Source organism: Typopeltis vanoorti, chromosome 17 (genome assembly GCF_054136105.1).
Source record: "Typopeltis vanoorti isolate ZY-2024b chromosome 17, IOZ_Tvanoo_1.0, whole genome shotgun sequence".
NCBI lineage: Eukaryota > Metazoa > Arthropoda > Arachnida > Uropygi > Thelyphonidae > Typopeltis > Typopeltis vanoorti.
In genome coordinates, this window is record NC_143565.1 from 17,883,268 (window position 1) to 17,905,600 (window position 22,333).

Consider the following 22,333-nt stretch of genomic DNA (forward strand, 5'->3'; position numbering starts at 1 on the left):
GATTCAAGATAAACCGTAACACCAGATTAGCTACTCTTCTTTTTGCTGATGACCAAATAATCCTTGGAAATAATGACAATGAACTACAAAAATCATTATGGAGTCTAAATAATCTGATAAAAAACATATGGTATGGAAATATCAACAGACAAAACAAGTCATGGCCTTCAAAGGTGCTAATCCAATAAGAAGCAAAATATTAATAAACAAAATAATAGAGCAAGTAAATACATTCAAATATTTAGGTTGTACAATGTCATATGAAAATAAAGCTGATATAGAACCAAAGATATCAAACTTTTTAAAAGTAACAGGCATTATAAATAAAATTTTTAAACCGAATTATGTACAAAAACACACACGAATAAGAATCTACAATACAGTAGCTAAACCAACCTTACTTTATGGCAGTGAGATATGGACAATAAAAAAAAAGCAGATGAAAGAAGAATTGAATAATCTGAAATGCAATTTCTACGCAGAACTGAAGGAGTCACAATAACAGACAAAATGAAAAGCAGTGAAATCAGAAAAAAACTTGGAATTACAACCTCCCTAAATGAAACAGTTATTTGCTATAGAGAAAAATGGAAAGAACACATACTAAGAATGAATAGAAGCAGAATACCTAAACAAATTCTAAATTACCACCCAAAAGGTACTCGATGCAGAGGAAGACCCTTAAAAAGATGGAATTGAGTCCGGAGCAAGCCACTTGGCCTATAAGTCTGGAAAGGAAGAAGAAGGATAAGAAGGGTGGCTGCTAGGCAGATATCAGAAAGTGGTATATAGAGGAGCAGAATCCAAGGGAAAGCTAGTGACTAGTGGTGTGCCACAAGGTTCAGTGCTAGAACCACTACTGTTAAACTTGTACATAAAGAATAACCTGAAAGGAAATTTTCAGTTGCTTGATGATCCAAAATTAGGTAAAGTAATAGTGAAGAGCTTTCAAGATGATTTAAACAGGCTGTCAGTATGTGCAAACAATAATGGGTATCAGTTTAATGTGGAGAATGTAAAGTCATGCATTTTGGGATAAACAGATTACAAGCTGTGTACTACATTGATGGAACTGAACTCCAGGAAATAGAGAAATTAAGGATTTAAGAGTGGTGGTAGACAGAGAAAATGCTAAAGCTCAGTAGATTATTTGGCTATTGAAGAACACAATAACAAGTAGAAATTGATTGTATAAAGCCACATCTAGATTACTGTGCTCAGATCTTGTCTCCTGGATTTCTTGGTCTGCGAAATGTTCCCCATGAGGATGGTGTGGACTATAAAAGTTTGTTGATAAGAAAAAGAGAGAGAGCGGTGGGGGGGGGGGGGATATGATAGAAGCAATTAAATCACTAAAGGGGTTTTATAGGATTGATGCAGTGGAAATGTTTCAACACTTGAATAGAGGGGGACAACAAGAGGTCATCACTGGAAGTAGAGTAGAGTAAAAGTGCAGTTAGGCGGGCCATGAGGATTAAATTTTTCACATGAATGAATGGAATGGGTTGATGGAGTCAGTTGTTAACATTTTGTCTGTTAATGGGTTTAAGGAGAGAGATGACATATAGTGTGGATAGTTTAGGTCACAGCATAAATCTTTAGACACTATGAAGATGACTGTACAATAATAATACTTAAGGGGCTAGGGTGTGCAAAGAATAAGATGTGTTGATGAACTACAGTATTTAATTAGATTGTGTCAATTTTAATTTGTGTTTATAATCACCAGTTTGCTTTGATGAAATTATATTGTAAGAAAAGTATAGTTTTTTTTTATATTGTATATGTATATACAGTACGTATGACATATGTAATAAAACAGATTGTCTATTACATATGTTGTACGTACTGTATATACACATCAAGTTAATACTGAACTGAATGAATGTATTGGTTTGAATAAACTTTATTGGAAAGTCGTATAATTTGATTTACATGCATATATGACCAAAAAAAAAAAAAGTTTTTCACAATGATATATATGAAAAACATTTTCTCGCACCATGAGATTTACCATTTTCAAGCAAAGCACGTAACTATAACATAATTACGGCTAATTTTTATCGCTTCATGACTGAAACAAAAACCTGAAGTGTGTTACATAGTGGAGCATGTGTAGAGTGAAAAGAATCCTATAATGTTGCTGTTGAGAGTAATGAGAAGTTTTTTTTTTTTTGGAAGTGGATATTGAAAAACATTTAAAAGTTATCAATTGCTATATTTAAACAATGATGACAGAAATATTGGGGAGGGAGAAAGATATGACAAGTTGAGTTTTTAATCACTACGAAGAAACAGTCTTCCATATAGAAAGAAAAATAAAGTTCTGAATTAAAAGGAAAAAGATGACTGGATTATGTCATGACTGTTAGAGAAAACTGAAACTAAAATAACTGTTTTGCTGATTCTTTAAAAGAGCATTGTATTTGAATTAAGGATTTTGGATCCAGTAGTTTATTTCAAATTCTGTGGAAATAAAACTTCTGTAATGAGTTCATTGGTAGCCACCTATCATCAAGTAACTTGACAGGAAAAAAAAAAAAAAAAGTGTATATTTTGAATATACTCTATCACTGTTTACTTGCCCATGACAATTGGATTTCTGGAGCCCTGTGTGTGTGTGTGTGTGTGTGTGTGTGTGTGTGTGTGTGTGTGTGTGTGTGTGTGTGTGTGTGTATCTATAAATTTAATTACATGAAATAAGATTAAAAAACTCACAAACACCAAAAATGTTTCAATGATATAATGATGTGAAAGAATAGTGTATGGTTGAACACACTTTTACCTAATGCACAACCCAACATGAATGCTCTTAAATTGGGTCGACAATAGAAAAATACTCTTTAGTAGCCAACCACGGATTTGTTAAAGGAAGATCGTGTTTTAGCAATCTGCTTACGTTTTTATAAGAAATGACAAATGCACTGGATAAGGGTGTTGCATATACAGTGATACATTTAGATTTTGCAAAAGCATCTGATAAATTACAAGACAAGCTGGTAATTAAATTGGAATGGATGGGGCTGAACAGTAGATTAGTTTGCTGGATTGGAGATTGGCTGTCTGACAGGTATCAGCCAGTTGTCTATGGAGGAGAGATATCCCAGAAGAGGAGTTACTAATGATGTATCCCAAGGGTCTGTTTTGGGTCCAATGCTGCTTAATTTGTATATAAATGATATCGGGAGGTGTTTAAATGGTGATATGCAGTTGTTTGCAGATGACAAAGTTGGGGGGGGGGTGCTATCAGGAGTAGAGCAGATGCTATGCAAGAGGACTTGAATACACTGGCTGAATAGGTAAATGCATGGGAATATCAATTTGATGTCACAAAGTGTAATGTTTTGAAATTTGGGAAGCAGAGCACACAGGTGGAAGTATCTTGGCAGAGGAGATGAGAGATCTGGGAGTGATTATAGAAAGGACCTAAAATTTCAGGGACAAGTTGCTAAAACTGTGAGGACAGCACAAAGGATAATGGGAATGATGCACAGGGTACTAACTTGTAGAAGTAAGAATGTTATGGTTCCCTTGTATAAGATTTTGATCAGGCCACATATGAATTACTCTATGCAGATTTGGTCACCTGGTTTTCAAAAAGATGTATCGGAAAAGGTTCAGAGACGATTGACTAAGATGATTTCTGGACTCTAGAATGTGGAATATGAAGACAAATCTACAAAATGCAATTTGCAGAAATTGATGGTTAGAAGGAGAGGGGATAACATCAAGATATATAAGCTGGTAAGAGAGTGTGAGCAAAGGGGTTGGGAGCAGATTTTTTGCATAAAGAGTGGTTTATTTCCTTTGGGGGATCCCTCCATCCTCTGCCATCCCTTAGGATGGGTTGAACTCTCCTGATGAGGGATTGAGTATATTTTATGACTAGATCAATGTGTTCATGGGGACTGTTCTGAGGGATGAAAAACCTGAGTTTCTGGGTGAAAAAAACCCTCTGCCACCATATGAGACCAGCTAACTCACATTTAGTCAAAAGAGATCAAATAAAGGTTCCTCACGCCATGGACGGGAATCGAACCTAGGTCTTTCCAAGCAAAGGGCTTCATCTATACCGACTGAGCTACAGAGGCTCCATAAAGATGCTAACATATTTAAGGTGTAACATGATAAACTGCATGTGTAACCTTCTGCAATGAATCTTTGACTCCATGGAGGTTTTTATAATAATAATAATAATTTATTTTTATTTAAAACAGTGTTATATTTTCCATATAACACTAATTTTTCAGAAATCAGTATATACCTTTTTTTTTTTTTAAGTTTTTTAATCTGAGGTATACAAAAATGATGCATCAATAATTTCTTAAAAAAGCTGCATGTGGAATTTGCCAGACAAAAAGCACTGCATTTTCATCATACTCGAAAAATCATGGGATTACTTGGTATCACTTTTGGGTTGGGCTCCTACTGAGATCTCAAAAGGTCAAACCAGTCTGGGTAGTGGCCCTTCCCATAATGCATAGCATTATACATGTCTGTAAGGATATGTGCATTGCATTATGGGATACTAAGGCAACTGATGTGAAGTCATTAGCCTCTATATACAAGTAACCCAATCGTGAAGCAACTTCATGTGCAACCTTTGTTTGCTTACACTCGGATATAGGATGAAACCAAGAATATAATTTCTTGGCATCTTTAATTCATAGTATAACCAAGTGCGAAAACTTTCACCATACTCAATGAAGAAATAGTTTTCAGTCCACCTTTGATTAAAAATGCAAAACTCTAAATTGACTTTCATATTTTGGAACATTTTTAAGGGAGATTTCTTAATTCTATACAAATTTATAATCCAATATGATGAACTAAGTTATATCAAATTAAATTTCACAATATGAAAAGATTTCGATGTATGTATGACTGCACTACACACACATGACATGAGGAACCTTTAGAAATTTGATATTGAGCTTGATGCTTGTACAATGCAGTGGCATTAACATAGGCAAGTGCCAGTCCTTTAAATTTGTTCATTTCCAATTATTTTAGCATTGAAAGTACACTATTTTTGAAATAATTCAAATTTAAATTGCTATTTTAGTTCACTTTCTGCATGAGCTGTGTAAAGAAATTAAAAACCAGATAAATTAAACCATAGATGGAAGATTAAAACGAGCATAGAGTCAATTGTGCGGTGTAGAGTGCTCTCTCATGGCGAGTCCTTGGGCTCACTGTGTAGAATGTCCAACTTATAAACTCTCAAAATACCTATCTAATCTTCTTTCGCATTTACAGGAAACTGCTTTTTTTTTTTTTTTAATTATTATAACAAACAATTCAGCAGATTTTAAGAATATTATTATTATTATTACAGGCGACCTCCAGGGAGTCCTTAGACTCATCGAGGGAGGCACTAAACGCCATGTCCACACAACTATTCAACATTCTCACAGTATCTATCATACTTTGCCTTGAACTCATTCACTGTCATAGCACCCACAACAGACCCTGGCAGCTTATTCCACTCATTTACCACTCTAAAAGTAAAGAACCCAGCTCTAACACCCTTGCTAACCACACTCTTGTCCAGCTTCCATATGTCCCCTAGTTCTCCCACCACCAGTCCTGATCTCAAAAATATCCTCTGAATTAATCCTATAGAAACCGTTTAGCAATTTGAATGTCTCAATCATATCTCCCCTTTTCTGCCTATCAACTAATTTCTGCAACCCACAAATCTTCAACCTGTTCTCATAAGGTTCATTCCATAGACTTGCTATCATTTTGGTCACTCGCCTCTGGTTCCTCTCCACATCCTCCCCATCAAGAAGAATCCTAGGTGAACCAAATCTGGGCACAGTAGTCGAGATGAGGTCTTATCAAGGCTCGGTACAGAGTTACAATAACTTGCTTGTCTCTGCTCGTCAAAGTATTTTTCAACAACCAAGTGAGTTGATGAGCTGATTTAGCCACTTTTGCAATGAATATCGGGATTATCCTTACAACCCACAGATCTAGTCTCATTCTTTACAAATATCCCTCTGACAGATACGACTGAATTATTACATAATAACTTTCCTCCTGATATTGTAAAATTATTTGACTTTGTCATTAATTCAGGATATTTTAGCAGCCAGAAGGAACAGCCATGGGAATCTCCTCAACTCTAGCTAATTACTTTATGGAACATTTTCTGGACAATTTTTCACCTATTTCAATGGCTCATTCAATCTTTATCTTCATTAATTTCTTGAAAAAATTAATTCAATAAACCCAAGAAATCAAATTTACCTTTAAAGTAGAATATAACAATAATCTTCTTTTTCTGGATGTTCTCAATATATAGAAAACCAACTCATACTGGTAAATCACATTGATTTTAACTCACATCATCACCCCTTATCAGAAATATGGTGTAATCAAATCTTTAGTCAACAGAGCTCATAAAATGTTCTACAGATTCTCTTCTAAAAAGAACTATTTATTTCTTTGTTTAGAAGAAGAGAATCTTCTAAACCCTAATGATATAATGTAAAAACTATCGATAAAATAATAATTATGGCCCTCATCTTAATCTGACTCAAGAAGAAATTACCAAAATTTGCATTTCATATGTTAAAGGTCTTTCAGAAAAAAATAGGACTACTTTGACAGATTGACTTCCAAGTCTCTTTCCAGACTGTTAGCAAACTTAATTCCTTCTTATCTCTCCTAAAGACAAATATCCTCCTCTCTCTTTTATCCTGGAGTTTAGAGAATCCTCTGCTTATGTTATTATGAACAGACTGGACATTCTGTACAAATTTGTCATGAACATCAGGAATACGTTTCATTTAAAGAACCTAACAAATCTGGTTTAGCAAGTCATGCATTATGTACAGATTCAGTGGATCAAAACCCGTCTTATATAAGTTATTTTCTTATGGAAAGATTGAAGCACACATTCACAACCCAAACTCCGAACAAAAATGAATCCTGATACTTTCTCAATTTTGGGAAATTATAATGACTAATACTCACCATTCATGTGTTCTTTAAGTTGTAATTAGTTTATTGTAATTCATTTCGGATATCTATTAATGCAGATAGTGCAGCCAACAGTGCACATAATATTACATGCTTTCAATTGAATTGTGTTTTCCTATAACTGTATTGACAATGGCTATGAAACTTATCCAAAAATTTTACAAATAAAGGCATTTAAATTAACGTAAATGATTCCATCAATAATGTTATGATAAAATCAGCATGAATGTGAGTACTAACCATCAGACCTTCTTTTAAAGACATACTGTTCCATCTGAAAGTCTAAATTATTTGTTCCTAGATGTGTAGCACATGCTAAGAACTTTGTCACATCATCTTCTTTCAAGGATAACACCTGAAGACCTCCCGACATCTTGCTTTCAACCTAGAGTTACGCAGGCTATCTGAAATACGAATAAAAAGTATAAATAATTTTGCTTTTACAGCTAGTTATAGGGCATATAATTTTACTTAATTATATGCTAGCATAAACATGCTTTTCCTCTCACACAACAGATCAAATGAGATATGACATGCTAATACCCTTTTCACTAACAACTCAACTCAAATGTGATCTCTATATCATCGTTTCTCAAACTGTGGTACCTTACGTTATTTTTGGTAGTACAATTTTTACATAAAATATTTAAATAAATGTTCAGAAGAATGTATTTTAATATTGTAACAAGTAGACTGTTCCAAGAATTTAGCTTGGTGAATCGAATAAAACGAACAAATAAATTTTACTGCAGTTTTATGTGAATTTTCGGATGCAAAGTTTCATTAGCGTGTCATAAGGGTTTTCATATTTAATATTTATTTTCAAACAGTATTTATGTATGTAACAAAATTATAATAAACAAAGTTCCATTGTCAGATGACACTGTTTCGCGACGAATTAACGAAATGGCAGCTCAGGTAAAACAAACACTAATCGAAAATATAAAGCAAAGCATATGGTGGTACATATATTTTTGATTCTTATTTATGTGGTACAAAATTTAAAAAGTTTGAGAACCTCTGCTCTATATTCATTTAGATTAACTGTAGTAAACAACTTATGAAAGGTAACATTATAGTATTTATTTGAATATAATTCTAGAAACAGATAAGGAATGTTATGACCATTTCAAATATTTTGGAATTCAGGTGAAGAGAATCAGCATTTCAACTCAACAATCGCCGGCTTGCCTTTGAGTCATACAATTTTTTTTGTTAATACTGCACCAATCATATGCATATGAGAAACTATCCGTCATGTGGGATAGTTTCCGTGGACACTTAGAACCTGAAATAGTAAAACAACTTTCACATGTGAAGACCGATGTGGCCATTATTCCTGTGTTCTTACACCTTGTCTACAGCCCTTGAATGCATCAGTTGACAAACCAATTCAAGGACTATGAACAAGAATTCTACACAGAGTGCATGCCAGCTGGGGGCTATTACCTGACTCTGGCAGGGAAGATTAGGAAACCATCATTAAAACTGTCGTGTAACTGGATTTTGAGAGCTTGGGACATGATTTCATGAGAAATAAATGCCAGGAGTTACACACACACACACACACACACAAAAGGCATATCTAATGCCCTGGATAAAAACTGTCACTAAAGATTCAAATATATCACGCAATGTGAAGGTCAGCAGCTCATCATCATGCCTATCAAGGATTTAGGCCTAGAGTGGCCTGTTCCCCTTAGAAGTCATTGATGAATCTTTTAAGAGGACGTCCTGGTTTTCTTTTTCCTAATGGCACTTTTGAAGGCTTGTTTTGGTAATCTTTGTTTTCATTCTTTGAACGTGTTCCATCCATTTATGTTTATATTTTTTAATTTTTTCTATTACTGATTCCTGGTTTAATTCTGTCTTAATTTCTTTGTTTCTTTTGTGATCAAATAGTATACTTTGAAGTTTTTCTCATAAAAACTTCATTTCAGCTGTTACTAATCCTTGTCTTTTTGTTTTATTGCCCAGATTTCACTTCCATTAAAGACCATAGTTTTGATTTTTCTGTTGATATTATCATACCATAATCTTTGGCTATCTCATTTAGATTTAAAATAACTTCTGTAAGTTATCTTCAGAATTTGTAATTATTATTTGGTCATCGGCAAAAAGGAGAGTTTAATTTCATAGTAGTTGAAAGTTTAATACCTTGATGGAAATTTTTATTCCATTTCTTCTTCTTCTCTCTTCCATCATCTATGTGGATGATGATGAGGCTGAATGAACTCTTTCCACTTCTGTCTGTCCTGGGAGAGTCCAAACAATTCTGCCCAGTTTGTCGCTTTTGTGATTTGGTTTTCAGGTCCTCTTTTATTTTGTCTATCCATCTAATTCTGGGCCATCCTTTGGATCTTTTACCTTCCATATTATTTCATTTAGGTAAATATTAAAAAGAGTTGCTGAGAGGAGATATCCCTATCAGATTACTTGGTTTATCTCTCATATATGATGACTCATGATTTAATAATATTTGTATGTGATTATTTTCATATATATACTTAGGATAGCTTTTAGGATATTATTTGGTATTTATCTTTCTTTTAATATGTTAAATAAAATGCTTCTTTTGCAACCTTGATGTAAAATGCAACGTGTTTCTAAATTGTATTCTCTTTTCTCTATTATTATTTTTAGGCAAAAGGCCAGGTCTATACATGATCGTCCTTTTCTAAATCCATTCTGTACTTTTAAAATAAAGTTCTCAGAATATTTTATTAGTTTGTTATTTAAAATTCTGCTATATATTTTGTAACAGGAATTTAGCATACTTATACCTCTATAGTTTTTAGGATCATCTCTACTACCTTTTTTTAAATATAGGAACCACAATTGCTTTTTTCCATTCTATTGGGGGTGGGAGGGGATTACCAGGTGAATAGATTTATTTAAAAATAATAGGAGTCCTTCTTTGAACCTTGTTCCTGCAGAGAAAAAGTTGGTCGATTGGTAGAGCCTCTGCTATTACTCACACAAAAAGTTAAGCAAGTTTGAGCACGGTTAGTAGTTGGAAGGTGATCAATCGTTCGATGCAGTTGGCACACTCTCCCTCGATGAGTCTTTGGACTCCCTGGAGGTGTCACATAATAATAATAAAATATTTATATAGTTCTGAATCTAGCTTATCTTCTCCAGGTGATTTTCCGTTCCTTGTTTCTTTCAGGCTGATTTCTAATCCTTCTTTAGTTATTTCCTGTTCATTAAATGTTTGCCAGATATCTTTTTAAAATATTTATCTATCCACAATTCTGTATAGAAATTTTTCTAATTCCAATTTGGTGTTTAATTTTATATTTTCTTTAGTATCTGTATTTAAGTGTTTCAAAATCTTATATACATTGGGTCTTATTTTATATAAATCATATTCTAAATTAGAAACAAATTTGTTCCATGATTCTCTTTCTTTTTCTGACTTCTCTTTTAGCTATGGCTCTTATTCTTTTATATTCTACTGGGGGGGGGGGGTCTGCTCCGCTCCCCTGACGCCTATGGTGTGCCCCCCCCCCGGACTTGTAGGTTGGTTCTCCTTGAATTTTGATGACTCGAATTTTGAAGACATCACACTCAGGGTAGTCCCTGAGTTTCAAAACATTTCAAATAACTTGACAGAAAATGTGACACAAAAACATTACAAAAAAGGCTTATCATTTTATATTATAGAGTAGATTTCATCTTCTAATATCTTTTACTGCTAGATGAGCAACTGATCACATAAATGTAAGCAACTATAAATTATAATGAATACTGAGGATTTAATTATAAACATCAATTTAGTTTTTTCCTGAAAAACCATTATATATCTCACACCACCATTTTTTAACTTTAATTTTGGAAAAAAAAAGTGAGTTATATTCTAGTAAATACGATATTATGTCAATAAGTTTAATGCAAACAAATAATCCAGAAAATATCTTAAAGAAAATATCCACATTACAAAATAGTTTCTATTCTACTGGTGTCTTTATATTTTTATAACCTGACCGGTGACAATGGCACACAATCCTGTATTTTTATATATTTAGTTTCTACTGATATCATCCTGGGATCAAAAGAGAAAAAATTCAAAACTTTTATGGAGTATGTATAAGGTGGTGGTAGGGACAATTGATTTTCATACATTAACTGAGAGGCTTGAATATGCTGTGGCTTTGATCCAAGTAAATTATGATCTTCCTGCAAGACGTAGTGCTATAAAGTTAACAGGTGAAACCTGTTCTCTACAGAGCAGAAATGAGAATCTTATAAAGATTAGAATACTATTTTGTTATGATATTACTCTCACCCATTAAAGATTGTAAACCTATAGTTCATTACTGCCCACCATCACCCCTAGTATTTTCACAATCACAAACATCCGTGCCCATGGCAGGATTCAAATCACCCCCCAGTTGGTGAGAGTGACCATGAAGCGATTACCTGGGAGGTTGCCAGCAGTGCGAAGACCTCTGTGAGAAAAAGGTATATGTGGAACTATAAGGGTGGTGATTATGAAGAGCTCAGGATACAGCTTGCAGGTGTAGCATAGAAGAGGAGTTGGTTGGAAAAAGGATCAATGCAGCTTGGGGGGGGGGGGGAGGATATTCAAGAATTATCTAGTAGAAGCAATGTCTAAATGTATTCCAAGGATCAGAAGGTTAAATAAGGTAGGTGTGAAATGGATGAAGAGATTATGCATGCGATACAGAGAAAAAAAAAAGGCATTATGGAGGCAACATAAAAGAAGTGGTAATAGCCAATTCCACGAGGATTACAAAACCAGGCAAGGAGGATTGACCTGGTTGGTAAGGGTAGCAAAAGTAAAGTATGAACAGCAGTTAGCTAATGAAGCCAAAAATAATCCTAGGGAGTTCTTTCGATATGTAGCCAGAAAAAAGAATGATTATGGAAAGATGACAGTGATTGGAGAAAATGGTATAAGGACAACTGCTGTGGTGGATATAGTTAATAAGCAGTTCATGAAGGTCTTTCATTCTTGTGAATGTGACATCATGGAGAGATTGAGAGAAGTTGATGATGGAGGAGAGACTGACGGTAACTGAGCAAGAGGTGTATAGGAATTGAGCAAACTTGATGTTAATGTGGGACATGATAATATATCACCATATATTCTGAAGGAATGTGCCAGGAAGTTCACATCTGCTTTGATATATTTTTTTGATATATCTTGCACTGGGTCAAGTTCCAAAGGAGTGGGAGGGCAAGATTGTGCCAGATAGAACTCAGACATCAAATTATAGGCCTATCTGTGTGTCAGATGTTATGGTTAAGTTGTTGAGAAGCTGATGAGAACAAGGATCCAGAAGTGGGTTGACAAAAATGGTATTATCTTTAATGGACAGCTTGGATTTGTTAAAGGGAGGTCATATTTTAGTAATCTACTTATTACAATAAGGTGACGGCTTCCTTGGACAGAGGAGAGGGATACAGAGTAGTATACTTAGATTTCACAAGGACTTTTGATCGATTACCGCATGATAAGTTGATGGCCAATCTAGAGTGGATGGAGTTAGATATTAGATTAGTGCATTGGATCGGAGACTAGCTATCTGATAGGTATCAGCATGCTGTGTATGGGGGGAGCAATATTCAGGAAGAGGAAAGTCACTAGTGGTGTGTCTCAGCACTGGGGGGCTGTTTTAGGGCCATTGCTGTTTAACCTGTATGTTAATACAGGCTAAACAGCATGGGGATTTTCAGTTGTGACTATGAAGAGTACAGAAGATGTGTCCTTACAAGAAGACTTGAATAAATTGAGTGAATGAGCATGGAAATGGGGATGCGAGGTCAATATTGCAAAATGTAAGGTTTAAAATTTGGGAAACAAAGATGGGGTGTAGAATTTATGCTTGGTGGAGATATATTGTCAGAGGTGAAGGAAATGAGAGAATTCTTGGGGTGATAGTGGATAAGGATCTGAAATTTAGGGGTCACATTGCCAAAATTGTGAAGACAACACAAAGACTTCAAGGAATGATGCAGAGCGACTTGTAGAAGTAAGGAGATTCTTGTTCCATTGGATAAGACTTTGATTAGGTCACATGTGGGCAAGTATGCATTTGGTCACCTGGTCAAAAGGACAAAGAGATGTTGGAAAGGATCCAGAGACAACTTACTAAGGTAGTTTCTGATCTCTGGAATGTTGAATATGAGGAAAGGTTGAGAAGATGCAATTTACAGACTAGTGGATAGGAGAAAGAGGGATAATAGGGATCTACAAGTTAGTAAGGAGTTGTTATAGGATCTGCATTGGAGAGGTTTTACAGCAAATGGTAGGAGTTCAGGGGAGAACCAGAGGACATCCCTGGAAACTGTATAAGGAGGCTGTGAGCAGATTTTTTGCATGCAGAGCTGTGAATGATTGGAATGCCTTGCCTGAGAGTGTGATGTCTGCAGAGAATTTGAGTGTTTTTAAGGCACGCTATGATGAGTTGTATGGCAAAAGGACCTCCTAAATGAGTCATTGACTCCACGGAGTCTTGGGATAAAATAATAATTATCATATCAACCATTCTATAGAATAAAAATTTCATAACTTAATGGAGTGTCATTACCCCATTATATACTGAAATCCCCAGTGTGATTTTTTTGCCTGTTAAGATTTGTTTAAAATTGGAGAGTAAAGCAATTTTTAAATTCTAAACGGACCTGCATTCACGTAAGTAATCTACCAAGGATATGTGTGGACGATCTAAATATAGAGATGAGTTATGTTTCTCAGTACGAGTAAGGACTAAATGCATCTTATAGCACTCTGCAAGTTTCCAAGTAATTTTGTTGGTTTTGAATTCTCTTAACATGTCTTGAATGATTACTTGAACTAGAAAGTCTCTTGGTATCAGCAATTCCTGTTGTATGGAAAGACCTGAGTTCGAATTCCTTCTAAACCTCAAACCGCTAATGAGAGACATAATGAACTTCTTTATCGCCTTTACCTTACTCATTCCTGCTGTAATTCCATTACAGCTCAAGTAAATCGTTAACACACAATATTCGATATTTCGTCATCCTTGTGAATCATTTCGTCTTTACTTAGATCGAATTTAGATTCTGTACCTTCCAACGATATTATGAACTCACGACTCTCATCCACTTAATCAGCCCGGTCATAGTAGTACCGTGCCAAGACATATTGGAAATAGGCCTAGGGAAGTTCCTGTAAAGAATATTTTTAAGCCTTTATTAGAAGTTTTTTTTCTTTTTCACATTATGTAGATTATGAACTTTTTATAGACTACCAAAAACTAACTATGGACATTTCCGAAATATTTTATCCTAACCTAAATCTATGTGTGAACAAAATGAGCTAACAATGACCTGTGTATACCCGCCACGTGTGCTCGCATCCAATTCAGTTCAAATTTACGTTAAGAATAATCCAAAATGATCCAAAAATTCCCTAATTTTCACTTTTCCCTAATCACAATACAAACGCTAGGTATTTGAACAACGTTATAACATGACAAAATAAAAAATTCTTTTTATACTTTCATATATTCGTACTTACAGTGCAGATGCCACTCGGAGAATTTTTTCTAAAAACCAAGAGAAAGAGTCACGTGAATACTATAAAATTTTAGTGTCATATTCGCAGTACCGTTTATTTCGTATCTTTGAATATGTTGGAAAATATATTTCTCAAGTATGACATAAAAATTAATATTACTTATAATTATTGTGATAATATATTTAACTATAATTGTTCACAACATAAAAGATGATCATCTGTTATTCAATTAATTCTCGAGGACGGATGGCAAACTGCTAGAGAAGACCTGGTGACATATCTGTGTTGTCATCAGTTGCAATTTAGTTTGGGGAAATTAAAATTTCTGCTTTAGCTACTGAATTTAATATCAGAATTGCAACGTGACCGATTCTTAACCTCAAAACGACATAATCAACATGCAAAAGACAGGTAGTTTGCGTTCTTAATTTTTTTTTTAAAACCCTTTTAAATTTTAGAAATTTTACCTAACCTGTTCTCTTTGGTTTAATTTATAATTAAAACCGTTTCACTGATTATTTTGTTTGGAAAAGGACGTTATTTTAATCAGTTTTTCTTCCCCTGGTACCACAATTAACTACACTGTTCACAGATTACAAGTACCAGTTATAGTAATATGAAATTAATGTGTAATGTTTAAATAGCTCGGATTTGTTCTCCAAATACAGACTGTTATTATAATGATTTTTAAAAAAAGTACATTTTACAGTATGATTAACAGGTTTACCAATGCTGTCTATGTGTGTGTATATGAATATTGTAATCAAGTGATACAGGCTTATTACAACTTGCTGGTTTCCCAGCCGGTATAGTTATTAGAGATATGCTCTTCTATAAAACATTGTTTTATTATAATACAGGGACTAGAGTAGTTGATGAAGGAAAGGCACGTGCTGTCATTTTTCTGGATTTTGCAAAGGCATTTGACAGAGTGCCACATGATAAGTTGACATTCAAGTTGCAGGTATGTGGGTTAGTTGATTAGATTGCAAATTGGCTGTGTCATAAATATCAGAGAGTTGTGTATGGGAGCAGGGGGAAAGCAGATCAGATAGAAAAGCATCAAGTGGGGTTTCACCAGGACCTTTACTGTTCAACTTGTATATCATTGATATTGCCACTACATTGCAGGATGATATTCAATTCTTTGCAGATCTGATGCTAGGATGGGCTATTAGTAACACTGATAACTCATCCACTGGTGTAGCTCTTTAGGAGAATTTAAATGAATGGGAGGTAATGCAAATAAGAGTTTTAATTATTGGATCCACAGGTGAAGACAGTATATTCTGTTGGCAGAGTACACATTTTTTTTCCAAGTACACGAAATTTCAAGTTCTGTCATTATTCTTATATCCTTAAGATAATGGTAAATTGGTTGTTTTATGAAAACAAACCAGAGGATTGCTGTGGTAGTGAGAAGAATGTTGCCTAGTAAAGATAAGAGGATGGTATAAATTAAAGATGCCAAGAAATTATATTCTTGGGTTAATCCTTTATCCAAGTGTAAGTAAACAAAGTTTGCATGTCAAGTAGCTTCACGACTGGGCAACTCGTGTATAGAGGCTAATGACTTCACATCACTTGCCTTAGTATCTCATAATGCAAAGCACATATTCTTATGAAATGTATAATGCTATGCATTTGGAAGTTTTCCCACTTGGTTAGACTATAATAAATTTAGTTTAATCCTTTATCCAAGTGTAAGCAAACAAAGTTTGCACCTTAAGTATCTTCAGGACTGAGGCCACTCGTGGTACAGGTGGACCAAGTCTCAGTATCTGCATTAAGGGAAGGGCCACTACTCTTAGTGGCCCTTCCCTTAATTCATAGCATTATACATTATTCAAGGAGATGTGCTTTGCATTATGGGAGATACTGAGACAAGGAGCGATGAGAGCTTGGTTTGGTAGCCCTTCCCTTAATGCAGATACTGAGACTTGCCTCAGTCCTGAAGATACTTCAGGTGCAAACTTTGTTTGCTTACACTTGGATAAAGGATTAAACTAAATTTATTATAATGCTATGCATTATGGGAAGGTCACTAAAGTTTTGACCTTTATTGAGGTCTCATCAGATGGTATTTCAGGATTATTTTGCATAAATCTCATTAGATCTGATTCATTTGAGAAATAACATTAGAGAGATTAACAAAGGCAGATGACTAAAAGATAACAGGATTGCAGAATGTTGGTTATAGACTGTGTTCATGTAATCAATAGTGTTTGGTGGATAGAGCACAGAGAAGAGAGATGGCTGAGACATTTGAGCTGTTGAGAGGTATTTATAGGATTGACACTGCAGAGATTTTTCATAAGATAGAACAAAGAAAAGGGACAAGGAGGTACCATTTCTAGATTTGCAAAAGTGGTAAGAGGGTAAAATTTAATTTTTATATTGATATAAGGAAAGATTTAAGGGGAATGAGGCATTCAGTTGTTTGCTGATAATGCAAAACTGGGGAGGGCAGTGGTTGATAAAAGGTGATGTAGATATCTTGCAAGATGATTTAAATAAATTGCCATTGTGGCCAAAGGATAATGGTTGTCAATTCAGTGTTGCAAAATGTAAGATTATGCACTTTGAGTTGAAAAGGTTGCATTACTCTGTATCACTTAATTAATGGTACTGGATTGCAGGAAATTGATGAGGATAGGTACTTGGGGAAATAATGGTGGACAGAGTTGAAGTTCAGAGGGCATATTGCAAAAGTTGGTAAAATAGCTTAAAGGATTACTTGGATATTGAAAAACAAGTAAAGATAGGGAAGTTGTTATCCCTCTTTATATGACTGATTTGGCTTCATCCTGACTAATGTGCACAGATTTGGTAACCCGAGTTGCTTAGAGACCAGGAAGTCTTGGAGAGGATTCAGAGATGGGTGAACAAGCTGATGACAGGTCTTTGGAATATCCCTATGAGGTTGAAGGTGTGTTGGTTGCGAAGTTTAGTTGATAGGTGGAAATTTCAAGGAAAAGAGGAGCGGACAAAATAAGAAATGTAAGTTATTAAAGGGATTCTATAAGATTGACACAAAGAAACTTTTTCAGTGTACGACAAATGTAGCAAGAACTAAATCACCTGTGGAAGTTACATAACAGTGTGGTTAGCAAGGGTGTGTGGCCAAGTTGGCGAATGAGTGGAATAAATTGTCAGAATTAGTTGAGTGCCCTGACAGTCAGTGAATTTAACGAAAGGTATGATAGGTTTTGTGTGTGGAAAGGTTAGTGTGGATCTTTCACTATGTCTGACTCCACGGATACTCATATTATAATAATAAATCTCCCATGATGAGGTTTGTGACTCCATGGAGATTATCTTGAACAATGATGAAAGTGGGTTCCTGGTAATGAATTTTCATCATCATATTCCTCATATGAGCTCTTGAGCATACAGGATACAATGATAGTTGTACTACATGAAAAGTTGCGCATTATTGCTAACTTTGTATTGGCAAATATGTAAAATTTGTTGTGAAATCTAAGGTTTTAAATTCAGGAAATCAAAATGGGATGCAGTGTATACAATTGGTTGGAATATCTTGGAGGAGGAGGAGGTGGTGAAAAAAATAAGGTCTAGGATATTATGGTAGATAGGTACCGAAAATTTAGAGAACAAATTGCTAAAATTGTGAGGATGGCACAACTTATTCTGGCAATGATCAGTAGAACACTGAAATAAGGAGTAAAGACCTTATTTCAGCTCTAAACTCACAGAACAAGTTTATTTTTCCTTTCTACTTCTGTATTGCAGAACAGTTCCCCCCCCCCCATATGTTTCTCAATGATCACAATATACGTCTTCAAATCAGATGTAAACTATATATATTTATATACTGATGGGCTCAACATAAAAAAATAAAAGTAAGGAGATTATTGGTTCCAATGTATAAGTCTTTAATTAGGCTACATATGGATTGCTATGCACAAATTTGATCATCTGGTTTTCAAAAGGATGAAAAAAACATTGAAAGTGTCCAAAGGTAAATGGCTAATGTGATTTCTAATCTCTAGAATGTTGATGATGAAGAAAGGTTCAAAAAATGCCTAGTCTAGGAGGAGGGGAATATAATATCGAGATAAGTGTACGTAAAGAGGTGTTACAATATTAATTACTATTCTACGGGCATCTCCATGGAGTCTTAAGACATCGTGAGAGACACAAACTATCAACACAATATCTACCATACCTCGCCTTGAAACCATTAAGAGACAAAGCATTCACAACTGACTCAGGCAACCTATTCCATTCATTCACAACTCTCCAAGCAAAAAATCAAGTCCTCGTCCCTTGTTAACACACTCTTACCCAACTTCCAGTTCTGTCACTAGCCAAGTGTGAAAATAATAGCCCTGCATCAAATTTATAAACTCCTTTAAGTAACTTAAGTATCTCTTAATTAATTAAAAGAAACATGTATTAACCACAGTGAAAATTATTTAATTGTAAATATTTCATCCTAAGTATCTTAGGACATCATCAATACAGTAGTTTAAAGCAATAATAGGAATAACATGCAGTATAAGTATCTCTTTAAGTATCTCTATCATCACCCTCTCCCTTTTTTTTTTTTCTCTTGCCTATTAACCAACTTTAGCAATCCACAAACTCTTGATCCATCCTCATAGGGAGCATCACTCACAGATCACTCACCTCTGGATCTCTTCCTCATCTCCAAGAAACACAGGTGACCAGACAGAGCATGGTAATTCAGATGTGGTTGTATCAAGACTATATAAAGAGGAATGATAACTCCTTTATCTCTACTTGTTAATGCATTTTTCAATAACCAAGTAATCCTGTGAGCTACCCTAGTGACTTTAGCAGTATGCTCTCTCTAAATTTCAGTTCTCCACCTACTACCCTCCCCCCCCAGATCTCTGGTTTCATTAATTTCCTGGAGTGCATCTTTGTACCCCAAAATGCATAACATTCCACATTAAATTGACATCTTTTTTTTTTTACTCATACTGTCATCTTATTTAAATCATCATCATGCAAGCATGGGGTGCTTATGGGTCAAAGCTGTATAACTGAGAGGAGACCATCACATAGCCATTAAAGGAATGTGGAGAACCGACCATGGCTTCTGACCTAATGTCCAATCCTCACCTTCTCATGGTGCACCCTGTTGGGTATCTACTTTGATACTGAACAGACGAGGTTGGGCTGGCAATTTGGGATTTAGCCGACCAAATTGTATTCTTATTGGTTAAACCAAAATAAAAAATGATGGTACAACATGACAAAATTTCATGCCGGCTGGGGTATCGCCCGGTTAACAAGGCCCCCGTTGTTTTCGCCAGGAAACCAGGGCGAACAGCGAAAAGTCAGCTACTGGAACAAATCTGAAAACAAACCCCAACTCAACATCACCAGAGTTAAAGATCGGTACTATACACGTAAGAAGCCTGAATGGCAAAGAAATGGAGCTATCTGAGGAATTAGATAAGTACCAGATCGACATAATAGGGGTGACTGAAACAAAAAAGACCAAAACTGGTGATATCTTTCTGAGCAATAAATACAAACTGTTATATTCAGGCAATGACAATCAAGGAAAAGAAGGAGTAGCCATAATATTCAACACAAAATACGAGGCTAATCTTCTTGAATGGCAGCCAGTCTCGAGTAGAGTAATGTGGGCAAATATGAGAATGGGGAACTGGACAATAAGACTTATTTGTGCCTATGGTCCCACAGAAGGTTCGTTCTACTAAGGTAGAAGTGGAGGAATTTTTTGAGGCTTTAGAAAAAGCAACTGACACAATGAAAAATGAAGAGTTGGTCCTTGTTGGGGATCTAAATAGTAGAGTAGGAAATGATTGTGAGACATACAAAAATATTTTGGGAAAATTTGGAGAAAAGAGCAAAGCTAATAATAATGGCAAATATCTGTTGGATTTCTGCTCAGGACATGGACTGGTTATTACTAACACCATGTTCCAACATAAAAATGTGCACAAATTCACATGGAGAGAAGATGCTAGGAATAAGAAAAGTCTCATTGACCATGTTATTGTTGATAGTGATGTTTTCTCCCTGGTGCAGGACACCGGAGTGTACTGAGGATTTGAAATTGGAAGTGATCACTATTTAGTCTTGAGCAGGATAAAATTGAATTTCATATTGAAAAGAATAACATGTAAGAAAGTTTTAAAGCGAATAAAAGTTGAGCAGCTCTCAGATGTGAACTGTAGGCTAAAATACACAAAGATTATTGAAGAAAAAATGAAAGAGTTTGAGAACAGGAATCCAACCTTGGAGATTCATTGGCAAACTCTGAAGAAAACATTGATTGATTCTGCCAGAGAGGCATGTGGTGAGGTTATCTGTAAGGATAAAAAAAATCAGACCTCCCTGGTGGACACAGGAAGTTAAAGAGGCAGTGAAGGAAAAGAAGAAAGCATATCAAACGTTCCTGGCAAATAAGTCAGCTTTTACTCTTACAGAATACAGAGACAAATGTAAGAAAGCTAAACAGTGTGTAAAACTAGCTAAACAAAAGTCATGGGAGGACTTTGGCAAGAATATAGAAAATAAATATCAAGGAGGTGGCAAAATATTCTGGAGGTTGTTGAAGAAGCTTAGGAATGGAGGAAAGAGTGCTGTAAAAGGAATTAGAGACGATAAAGGTGACATAAAAACAGGAGAAAAAGATATCCTTGAAGTATGGAGCAATTACTTTGAAAAACTGCTAAATGAAACAAGCAGTGATGACAGCACACTGGTAAAAAACACTGACCAGGCATGCAGTCAGGAATACATATCCATACTTGAAGTAGAAAAGCCATCAAAGGCTTGAAATGTGGAAAGGCAGCAGGAGTAGATGATATTCGACCAGAAATGTGGAAGTATGGTGGTATAAGAGTCTTACAGTGGCTACACTGCATAGTTCAGAAAGTCTGGACAGAGGGACGAATTCTCGATGATTGGAGTAGTGCTCTCATAGTACCCATATATAAAAAGGGAAATAAAACTGAATGTGAGAATTACAGAGGTATTTCTCAAGTATACTTGAGAAACGGTTGAGAAGAATTGTGGAAGAAAAGCTTGGTGAAGAACAAGCTGGATTCAGGCCAAATAGAGGCTGTCAGGATCAGATCTTCACTTTACGACAAATAGTCGAGAAAGCATGGGAATATAACAAAGATCTGTATTTAAGTTTTGTCGATTTGGAAAAGGCATATGACAAGGTGCCAAGAGAGAACCTATTCAATACGCTGCAGTTATATGGTGTCAATGGGGCATTATATTAAGCAATACTTCGTCTTTATTTGAGTTGTAAGTCAGCAGTTAGAATTGAAGGAAGTACAGGAAGATGGTTTAATGTTAAATCTGGTGTGAGACAAGGATGTACATTATCCCCTCCGTTATTCATTATCTATATGGATCACTTTATGAAGGAGTGTGGTATTAAACCTGATATCAAAATTGGAGATGTTAATGTCAGCTCTTTGCTTTATGCAGATGATATTATACTTCTAAATAAATCCGCTACAAGTCTGCAAGATTCTCTGACTAAATTGAATAGCTGTTGTAATAGATATGGTATGAAGGTCAGCAATAAAAAGACAATGACAATGAAAATAGGCAGAATCATTGAAAATGTCAACTGTGTTGTGAATGGAGAACCTTTGGAACAAGTAAAACATTTCAGCTACTTAGGCACGATTTTTACTGAAGATGGTAAATTAAATATAGAAATAGACAACAGAATCAGCAAAGCTGGTATGGTGGGAAGTCAATTGAATAAATTCATATGGAATAAGAAAGAAATTAGTCAGAACACTAAATTAGCTGTATACAAGACAGTGTTCAAACGAGTTTTAA

General features: G+C 35.2%; 2 protein-coding genes across 3 annotated transcripts in view; one reads left to right on the top strand and one right to left on the bottom strand.

Annotated features, from left to right (window-relative positions):
* The window catches only part of LOC150097196 (small ribosomal subunit protein uS2-like), a 55,473-nt gene extending 40,902 nt beyond the window's left edge, over nt 1-14,571 (bottom strand). Inside the window, exons 1-2 of the mRNA XM_090406872.1 lie at nt 14,501-14,571; nt 7,231-7,394 (exon numbers count right to left, since the gene is read on the bottom strand). Of these exons, the coding sequence (XP_090262998.1) occupies nt 7,231-7,363 (133 nt within the window). The 5' untranslated portion in view covers nt 7,364-7,394; nt 14,501-14,571. The remainder of the gene's footprint in view (nt 1-7,230; nt 7,395-14,500) is intronic.
* A 72-nt stretch (nt 14,572-14,643) lies between these two features.
* Nucleotides 14,644-22,333, top strand: part of Ntan1 (N-terminal amidohydrolase 1) — a 129,328-nt gene continuing 121,638 nt past the window's right edge. For both annotated transcript variants that reach the window (XM_090406857.1, XM_090406858.1), the window contains exon 1: nt 14,644-14,911. The gene's annotated coding sequence lies outside the window, so the exon portion shown is untranslated. The remainder of the gene's footprint in view (nt 14,912-22,333) is intronic.